This window comes from Akebia trifoliata, chromosome 15 (genome assembly GCF_017979445.1).
Source record: "Akebia trifoliata isolate Shusen 1 chromosome 15, ASM1797944v1, whole genome shotgun sequence".
Lineage (NCBI taxonomy): Eukaryota > Viridiplantae > Streptophyta > Magnoliopsida > Ranunculales > Lardizabalaceae > Akebia > Akebia trifoliata.
In genome coordinates this window covers 9,531,453-9,541,620 of record NC_141389.1, presented here as the reverse complement: position 1 = coordinate 9,541,620, position 10,168 = coordinate 9,531,453, and the positions used below count along the sequence as shown (strand labels likewise).

General features: G+C 32.1%; 1 protein-coding gene across 1 annotated transcript; it reads right to left on the bottom strand.

Annotated features, from left to right (window-relative positions):
• Positions 1-368: 368 nt before the first annotated feature.
• LOC147384261 (putative receptor-like protein kinase At3g47110) lies at positions 369-3,996 on the bottom strand. Its single transcript, XM_086426547.1, has 2 exons — positions 963-3,996; positions 369-865 (listed from the first exon to the last, which is right to left on the bottom strand). The coding sequence occupies exons 1-2, from the start codon at positions 3,610-3,612 to the stop codon at positions 471-473; spliced, it is 3,045 nt and encodes a 1,014-aa protein (XP_086282673.1). The 5' UTR covers positions 3,613-3,996; the 3' UTR covers positions 369-470.
• Between the last annotated feature and the right edge of the window lie 6,172 nt (positions 3,997-10,168).

Here is a 10,168-nt window from a genome sequence, read left to right as displayed (position 1 = left end):
TCTTCGACTATTTAGCATATGTGGAAAAAACAAAACAGTGGGATTTTTGAGAAAAAAATTTCTACAAAAAAGAGTGTTGGTGTTTGGAATCCTAGTAAAATATCACACGGAATTGTCTTTTTGGGAAAATGATTAATTGGGGTTAAAAATCAGCAAATCATGGAAGTTGTAGAAAGATTGGAAATTTCGATCAGCGAAAAATAAATTACTAAAGTTCCTTACAAATAGAAACCCCCTTATTTGGATTTTAATAAACTAAATTGGGAAGGACTATCCATGAAGGAAGATCAAGATTTGGTTGGATTTTATGGGACAACCATGGATTCATAAGTGAAAATTTTGGATCTTGCTCGTATAAAGACACTTGGCAGTATGAAAAAGTAAAATGTCTTGATTTGCCCAAATAATTCTAAAGAAGTACAACATAACAATAATAATAATAAAAAAGATAAGGATAATTGAACCTAAATCTATGAGTGGATTATGCCTTCATGAAACATTTTCTTAATCATATGCAACTCCGTGAGAACATCTTTGATTTCCATTCGGTCACCCAATGACTCTGTAGAACATAGAACTCCAATTTTGAATATGGAAATCAAGCATTTTTGCATTTTATATGTAGCATTGTATCTTTGATGACTTTCAAAATCATTGGTAACTTCATTATGATCTTCTGAATGTAAACGTGGATCCACTACTTCCATCACTCGCCCAGTCAGTGCCATTTTTGAAAACTCATGAAGGCTTAGACCATCTCTAAAAATTTCATCTGTCGGCTTCTTTCCCGTAAACATCTCCAACACAAGTATTCCATAGCTGTATATATCTCCTTGCTTAGAGATCTCGGCACCCATGCCATACTCTGCAATTCATGCATTGTTTAATCAATTTTTTTTAAAATTAACATATTATTGGACCAATTAAAATTACCAGATGAACTTAAAAAGATTGATAAATACCTGGAGGAATATACCCAACCGAACCTTGTATAAGTACTGGATTGGTTTCCATTTCGCTGCTCTGAGAAAGAATCTTTACCAAACCAAAGTCACCCACGTGGGCTGTCATGTCATCGTCAAGAAGAATATTACTTGGCTTTAGATCACAATGAATAATTGGTGTTTGGCCATGATTATGAAGATAATCCAATGCAGAAGCAATGTCAATCGTTATGCTTAGTCTCTGATGAAAGTTCGAATGCCTCCTGTTTTCACTTGGGTGCAACAAGTCTTCAAGGCTCCCATTACTCATGAACTCAAAAACAAGAGCTTTGAAATCATTACCGCTAATGTCAACACTTGAGCATGCAGTTATGATCTTCAACAAATTTCGATGTCGGACATTTCTTAAAGCTTTACACTCGTTCATAAAACTCCTTGAACCTCCTCGTACATTAAGGTTGAATACCTTCACTGCAATAAGTTTTTCATCTTGATGAAGAACTCCTTTATACACAGAGCCAAAATTTCCAATTCCAATTAAGTTTGCTAAAGAAAATCCCTCTGTTGCTTTATGGAGTTCATTGTAAGAAACCCTTTCATACCAATCACCCAAGAAATTATTTAAAGAAGGTTTCATTCTTGGCTTTCTCCTCCAATATAGAACAAGAAGAGATGCAGCCACAATTGTAAATAGAATTACACCAATTGTTACCTTGAAAGCAAGGGATATTTGTCTTTGCTTAGATTTCTGAATGAGGCATGGAGGTAATTGAAGTTTTGGTACGCCCCCACAAAGTTTACTATTTCCAAAGAGAGTAAATGCGCTTGTATTTTGGAAGACTCCCTTTATTGGTACCTCGCCCTCAAGATCATTTACGGACAGATTCAATTTTTCCAAAAAGGGAAGGTTGTCCAGATCTTTAGGAATTTTTCCAGATAAGTTATTTCGTGCAAGATCTACTTCTTGAATAGCCTTCAAAGCGCTAAAAGATGAGGGAATGGGTCCTTGAAAGAAATTACCTTGCAAATAAAGGTATTCTAAGTTCAAACAACTACCAAGTGTGCTAGGAATTTCTCCAAACATATTGTTCTCAGAAACCTTTAGCACTTCAAGATTTTTCATGTTACCCACTTCCAAAGGTATTGACCCAGTAAATGAATTATCAGCTAAATTAAGGTAAATTAACTGTGAGGATGAACCAATGACCCATTTGGGTATAGTTCCATTAAGATTATTTTTAGAAAGTTCCAAAGTCCGTAAAAATTTAGAGTTCTCAAAATTTGAAATGATGTTTCCTACTAAGGAATTATGCGATAAATTAAGATAATATATTTGAGTAATGTTGCCTAAAGAATTAGGAATATATCCTGAAAATCTATTTGCACTTAAATCTAATCCTTGCAGCTTCTGAAGCTTCCCAATTTCCTTGGGAATACTACCATCGAGAAAGTTAGCATACATATCCAATCTAATTAAGTTAATGAGATTCCCAATTTCAAGTGGAATGATTCCGAATATTTGATTTTTTGCTAGATATAGTTGAGTGAGTTGGGTTGATAGATTGGCTATAGAATTAGGTAGTTTACCTCCAAAATTATTGCAACTGAATTCCAACCACTCTAGATTGGAGCAGTTGGTCAATGAATTGAGGAATTTCAAATCATCAACTTTTCCACTTCCAAGATGATTGTAACTTAAAATTAGAGATTGAAGAACCTTTAGGTTTCCAACCTCAAGAGGGACATTTCCAGCAAAATTGTTTTCACCGATCTCAAGCATCTCAATTCTTGAAGCATTGAACAATGATATAGGAATGGATCCGAAAAAAAGATTTCCTTCAATAAGAAAGTGACGGATATTCGGAAGACTGAGGCCTATCTCAAGTGGAAGACTCCCAATTAAGTGGTTATATGGTATAGAAATAATTTCTAAAGAAGAGATATTGTAGAGACAGGGAGGAAACACACCAGACAAAAGGTTTGGACCAAGATCAAGAAACTCTAGATTTTTTAGTTGGCAAAGGGAACTTGGAATACCTCCTTCTATACTATTATCTCCTAGAGAAAGTATGTTAATAGATGAAAGATTACCAAAGGAAGTTGGAATCAAACCGGTTAGATTGTTCAGAGCAAGAGACAATACAATGAGCTTGGATAGAGAGACAAACTCAATTGGTATATTCCCAACAAATTTGTTTCCGCGTAAACGAAGGATTCTGAGGTCAGAGCAATGGGACACATTGATTGGTATTTTGCCAACAAAAGAATTATTGCTCATATTGAATTCTTGTAACCTGAACAAATGGCCAACTTCTTGGGGTATTTCGCCTTGGAAACTGTTGTTTCCAAGATTTATGGACCTTAAGAAAGAAAGGTTCCCAATATACGGAGTCAGGGATCCTACTAACCTTTGGGAATCGAGTTTCAATATTAACACCCTTTGATGTCGACGACTGCATGTAATACCTTGCCACTCACAAAAATGGAGAGAATAGTTCCAAGAGGTCAGAACTCCCTGAGGATCGTCAGATATAAGATCCTTGAACGCAATCAAGGCAAGTCGATCGGTTTCATTCCCTTTTAGGATGATGCCAGATCCTATTGGTAAACCAATGGGCAAGAAAATGATGGAATACAGAAAAAAGAAACTAAATGCACTCATCATCATTATTAAAAATGTAAGCTCTCTTGTGGGTTTGCAATTGCGTGGTGACTTATATTTATAGACAAAGGGTAGGGATACAGAACAGTGTGTCGTACCTAACAAAGGTTAGGTGGCACCTCATTTCATGCCATGTGGTATTTGTGGGATCCACTGACCGTATGGATATGTGATCCATCCCTTGGTGAACCTATGTACCAAAAATCATAGTGTTTGATAACTTGTATCCACTGGATCTAAACTCTTGAAAAAGAGTTTGAATCCAACAATTCAAAATCATTCTTAAGAAAATTTTGTTAATATCAATGAATGCACATACGGGTGAAAATCATTCTTAACCTTTGTTAAGTACGACACACCGTTCTGGATTCCTACCCTTTGTATCCATTTCAAAAGCGCATTAACTTATCACGATTCTTAAGTGAAAGATAATTCCAGCAAAACCGAGGGTTTCTTATCTTATGAATTGACTTCAGTGCTCAGCTTTGTGACTTGACTTCAGTGCTCAGCTTTACGACTTGACTTCAGTTTCTTATCTTATGACTTGACTTCAGTGCTCACCTCCTTATCTTATGACTTGTAATTTCAGAGAATCCGTAGAATGTTGACGAACTATTACACCCAGCTATTCGTTTTTCTCCTGAGGAGTTTGTGCTCACAGAAACCAATTAAATCCCAAGAGAAAAAACACAAAATCGGAAACCAACATAAATCTAAAATAAAACAAAACAAATCGGAATTGGCAAATATAAAAAAACAAATCCTAAAAACCCAAAACATATCAATTAGTAGAATCCAAAACAAAATCCTAAACATAAATAAAAATGGATCTAAAACAGGAATGCAAATAAAGGCCAAAATTGAGCTACTCAAAGAAGTATTAAAACAAAAAAGAAGAAAATTGAAGAAAAACTACAAATCTGGAAAACAACAATAAGTTTAAGAAGAAGCCTAGAAGAAAAATAGATCAGAAAGAGAACATTGGAGAAGAAAGATTAAAATTTGAAGATTACATCCAAGAACACAAAAATGAAAAATAGATCTGTTAAAGAACAAATCCAAAAAGAAAATTAGAATTTAAGAAAAACGCTAGAAGAGCAAGAAATCAAAAAACAAAACTCCAAATAGAATCGATCTCAACCAAGATCCTTTCAATGAAAGCAGCATTTTGTTTTCCCTATTAATAACTCATCAACTTCCAAGTTGGATAAATTGGGGGAATAGTGACGAGTTCTTGGTTGATCTCGTCCATATCACATGGAAGAGGATCCAAGATCCAACCTCGGAATATGGCAAAGCGATCGGCTCCAGTCTATATTAGATCTGATTTGAGGTATTCTTGATGGAGTGAAATTGAAGAACAAAAAAATTAAATAGAAGAGAGAATTAAAGATACAAGAAATTGGATGAAAACTACAATTAAATTTGGAATTTCATTGAAAAATAATAAAGAAACTATATAGATTTTGGAGTTTCATTAGTGGAGTCTCTACTTTATCTTCATCTTATTCCCCAAGATCCCTACTTTATCTAATTCTCTTGTTTTCTCTCCCTCCCTCCTCTGTGTGTGAGGGTGAGTAGGGGTGTCAATGGATAGTTGAAAATTAAAATCTGATTTGAATTTGAATTTGAAAAATCGAATATTATCCAAAAATTTCAAATATCAGATTCGAATTTGGATAATTTTATATATTCGAATCCTTATCGGATACGGATTCAAATATTAACATTTGAAATTCGGTAATATCCAATTCCAAATAATATATGTTATATATTATTTTATTTGATTAATTTATTATATAAATAATATAATATATAATAAGTTTTTTTTTTTTTAATAAAGAAAAATCAATTGGATAAGGAAAAAATATGTTATTTTTTATATACAAATTATTCGAATTCTAATCGGATATTATCCGATATCCGATAAGATAATTAGATTTGGATTCAAATAGAGTTTTAGAACATCCCTCGTATTCGAATTTGAATTTGGATATCAGATAAAATTTTGGATTCGGATTTGAATATTGCTGTATCCGAATCGATAAGCATCCATTAACAGCCCTAAGTATGAGAGAGGGAAATTACAGAATAAATTATAGCTAAGTTTTCTCTTTTATCTATAGAATTAGAATCTTGAAAAATTACTACTAACTTCCTCACTTATAAGTTATAATTATTACAGATTGTTCCTTCACTTACAATTATTACAGAGCACTCCCTCAATTATTCCAAAATAACTCTTCACTTCCAATTATTCCAAAGTACTCCCCTATTCACTTATACTTATAATTATTCCCAAAAATTACCCTAAGTACACGAAAATTTTCAAAATTCCCCCTTCATATACAAATACCCCCAATGAATCTATTAATAAAAATATAAACCATCCCAATTACATACCAAATATGCATGTGTCAATTTTATTCTACAACACTCATATTTCCTCTAACTTTAAAAATTCAAAAAATGAGTTTTCTTCTTCACTTGTTGCCATCCTTTGGTAACCATCATTTAATGGGTTGGATAAAGTGCCTAATACATTTCTTGTCTCTTAACCGAACCTCCTTACCTAATTCTTATGTATACCTAATCCCTTATGCATTGATTGTAAGTCATTACAAGCAAAATAATAATAATAATAATAATAATAATAGATTTTTAAAAATTCATTTTATGATGTCCATTCACACATTAAACATTGAATTGTGGCAACTTCTAAACTCATGTAGAGTCAAATATTTTTTAACCTCACGTATCTACCTTAACGATATGAGTTAGAAAATTATCTAATAAGTGCCTAAGAAAATGAAGGGAAAATATTAACTTTTAGTTACTTAACAAACCTTTAAGAGAACCTATGGAAATATTAAAGTATTTAGAAGAAAAAATTAAATTGGCTTTAGGCTTCTACACCTCTCTAATTGAGGGAGTCTAGCTTAAGATCGTTGAAAGAACAAGTGAAAGACAAAAATAAGAAGAGCTTCTTGTATTCTTGGATGAAGTATTGAGTTACACACTCTTTCTTCTTTCACAATTTTGGAATTTTTAGAAATAAAAGAAAATTTAAAACCTTGGGGAAGAAGACCTAGACAATATTAAAGAAGAGAGGTATAGTTTACAAAGGACCAAGGGTCCTATTTATAGGGCAAATCAAGTTTCTTGACTTATCTCACTATAAGAAACTAGATTTATGATAGTGGAGATTAGTAACACTCACAACCTAGTTGTCGCAATAGTGTTAGGTAGTGTTTGTTTGCGCTATTTTTCAACGCTTATTGTTGAAAAAAAATTAATTTTAGCATTTTTTGTCAAAATAACACATTTGTTTATCCTATATTTTCAGTGCTTATTGCTGAAAATAAGTGAAAAAAATTCAGTACTATTTTGATGCTAAAAAAAAGTATTGAAGCAATAAGCATTTCTTTTTTTTTTCTACACGGACAAATATGCCCTTCGTTTTTTTGAGCATGGACAAGTATGCCCTTATTCTTAAAAGGATATTACCTCTTATATCCCATGGATAAGTATATAAGCATCCCACAAATTAATAAACCCACACCATGACTAAATTAATTTGTTTTATATGGGTTAAAAGTTTTGGAATGAGTTGATTTTTGGTGAGGATGATCTTCTCATTAGTATATGAGCACCCCAAAAATTAATAAACCCACACCATAGCTAAATTATTTTGTCTTATGTGAGTTAAAAGTTTTGGAATAAATTGATTTTTGATGAGGATGATCTCTACAATGAGGAGATCATTCTCACCAAAAATCAGCACATCCTGAAACTTCTAATCCTATCAAAACAAGTTCAAGAATCGTAAATCGTCCCTTTTTTTTTTTTTTTTGAAAACTATTTTTGACGAGTTAGAAGTTTCAAAATAGGCTGATTTTTGGTGAGGATGATCTCTAGACCATATAGACCATCCTCACTAAAAATTTGCTCATTCCAAAAACTTTAACCCATATAAAACAAAAAAAATTTGGCTATGATGTAGGTTGCCCTTATTAATTCATAGGGTGCTTTTATAATTACAGAGCCTTCATTTCCATCGAAAATTATTCATCCAAATTTAAGTAACATTGATTTCAAATTTTGGTGACTTGTATAATATTATTATTTTTAATTTGAAATTTGTGGACTTTTATAAATAGAAATTATTATTTATAAATTATAGATTTGAGTATTATTTTTATTATTTAAAAATAAATTGTATTTTAATTTTATAAGAAATAATATATTTTATTGTGTTTTATAAGAAATAGGCATTTGAAACATGCAAACAATATATAATATGATTGCAAGGTTAACAAAGACAATTTACCAGCTTCAACAATGTATAACAAATATGATTCAGCATCTAAACAAACAACTTTTTGAGTACTTAAATTCAAAGCTTATAAGTTTCACCGTTTAATGCTATTGAACACTTATTTTTTCAGTTTAACAAACAACACTTTAGTAAAAATATATCAATGGCAATGACAGATTTATTTTTTTACCCCCTTTTATATCACTCCGAACTGTCAATCTTCTCTCTCTCTCTCTCTCTCTCACTCTCTTACCTAGATGTTCTAACTATCACTGCCACCATCGTCAAAAAACCCTTCAAACCAGGTAAGCATTTTTTTTTAATTTTTCTGTCATTCTTGTATTTTTTTCTTTTATTTTTTATTTTGGATTATCTCGAATTTCTTTCTCGTTTCCTCGATCAGTGACCTAAGAATCTTCGCCACCATTGCCACCGTCTTAAACCCTAAATTATGTTAGGGTTTCAATTTTTTACTCACGTGTTGTGATTCTCGACAACAATATAAGTTAGAGAGATGGATTCAATAAACCATTTCGATCTCAAAATAGCAGAAATTTCTCTTATAGGTAAGCGATTCTGCATTTAAACCCTACCTTTGTGAGCTTCAACGCTTGGATTTCTTCATGATTTGTATTTTTTCAATTGAATTCGAACTCTGATATCAATTTTTCTGATCTTAAAATGTATTAAATCAACAACATTCTGTCATTGTGGCTGAATCTGTGATCTCATTTACGAATTTGAAGTGTTCAAACATGTATTTTAGTTTAGAGTGAAGTTTCTGATTTGATTTTGATGCATTTGTTGTAAAGTTTAGAGTATTCAAGTTCGAAGTTGATTCCAAGGTTGATTGGATTGGATTTGATTCGGTGTTGTTTGATCTGAAATGCATGTGTGAAGTTTAAAAGTTTATGCTTTTGTCTGTATCGAATGTAGAAAAAGTAGAACTAGTAGCAGATTTTTTTTTTTTTAAAGTTTGGTGAATTTTGATCAGAGCTACCAAGATCCTTTTTTTCCCAATTTATTTCTAAATGTGATCGATTTTATGCAAACTCCATTAGCTTTTTCAACTTTAAGTGAAGCTTTAATGGATTCAAGACTACAAACTTGATAATAAATCACACAAATTCATAGCAGTAAAGAGCTATAGGTATGCACATCTAAGTCTTATAGAAAATATAGTTCATGCATAATAAATCTAAAAAACCAAGAATTAAGCTAGACGAGTATACCAAAATGTGATTGGAACTAGGATACTTGGGTTCGATTGAACAATCCAGTTTTTTTAAGTCAAATTTTAATAAAGTATGTCATAATGGATTGAAATTTTGTGAGGACTGTCTTCAAGGCATGTACAATTCAAGATGTCTTAAACAGGGAGTTTCTCTATCCTAATTCATATAAACAAGGAGTATATTTTTTTTTTCAACATTATATACTTGTGGTCATAGTAGACTAATATGTAATGATGGTAAAATTTCAAGTGATTGTCGATAGATGCTTAAAATCACTTCAATTGAAAGATCTGAAGTTTACGTCAGGGTATCACTTCAATTGAAATATCTGAAATTCAAGTCATAGTATCAACAAGAATATCAGCAAAATAGAATTTGGTTATGGAAGGTGCATTTTCATATATTGTGTCATGCACATCTTACTGCTTTGAGTTATCTGTAGTTGCTCCTTTGAAGTATTAATGAATGTTGAGAATTGTGTAGACTTTTGTTTTAAGCTTCTTTAATTACTGTTGGTTGTAAAATTAGAAATATGTAAAATTTAAAAAAATTGTGTTGATTTAATGCTTGTTTGACACTACAAGATGCTTGAGGGGCCATTTTTATTGTGGACTCTCAGTTCTTTTTGAATCACATCCAAAATATATGAAATTTTGTCGTGGATTTTGATTTTTGTTATATATTGTTTGGACTATGTAATGAAAGATGGAGGGCAGTTTTGTTTTGAGGCGAGTGAATTGTCAAACAAAAGGTGGGGCAGTTTTGTTTTGAGGTGAGCGAATTGTCAAACAATTTGTGAATGCTTTCAGAATTTCTACATGTATGCATTTGCAATCATACACATGTATTTATGCACGCACCCACCCCGTTGAAATGTTTGCTTTTTTGTATCCATATGTATGTACATGCCTATGTATTGTAGTGGATAGAGTGTAGTGAAGAAATCTTGGGGTGTTGAGTAGGTATACCATAAGTTGGTCTATTAAAGATTTACACCTATGCAGGGTTG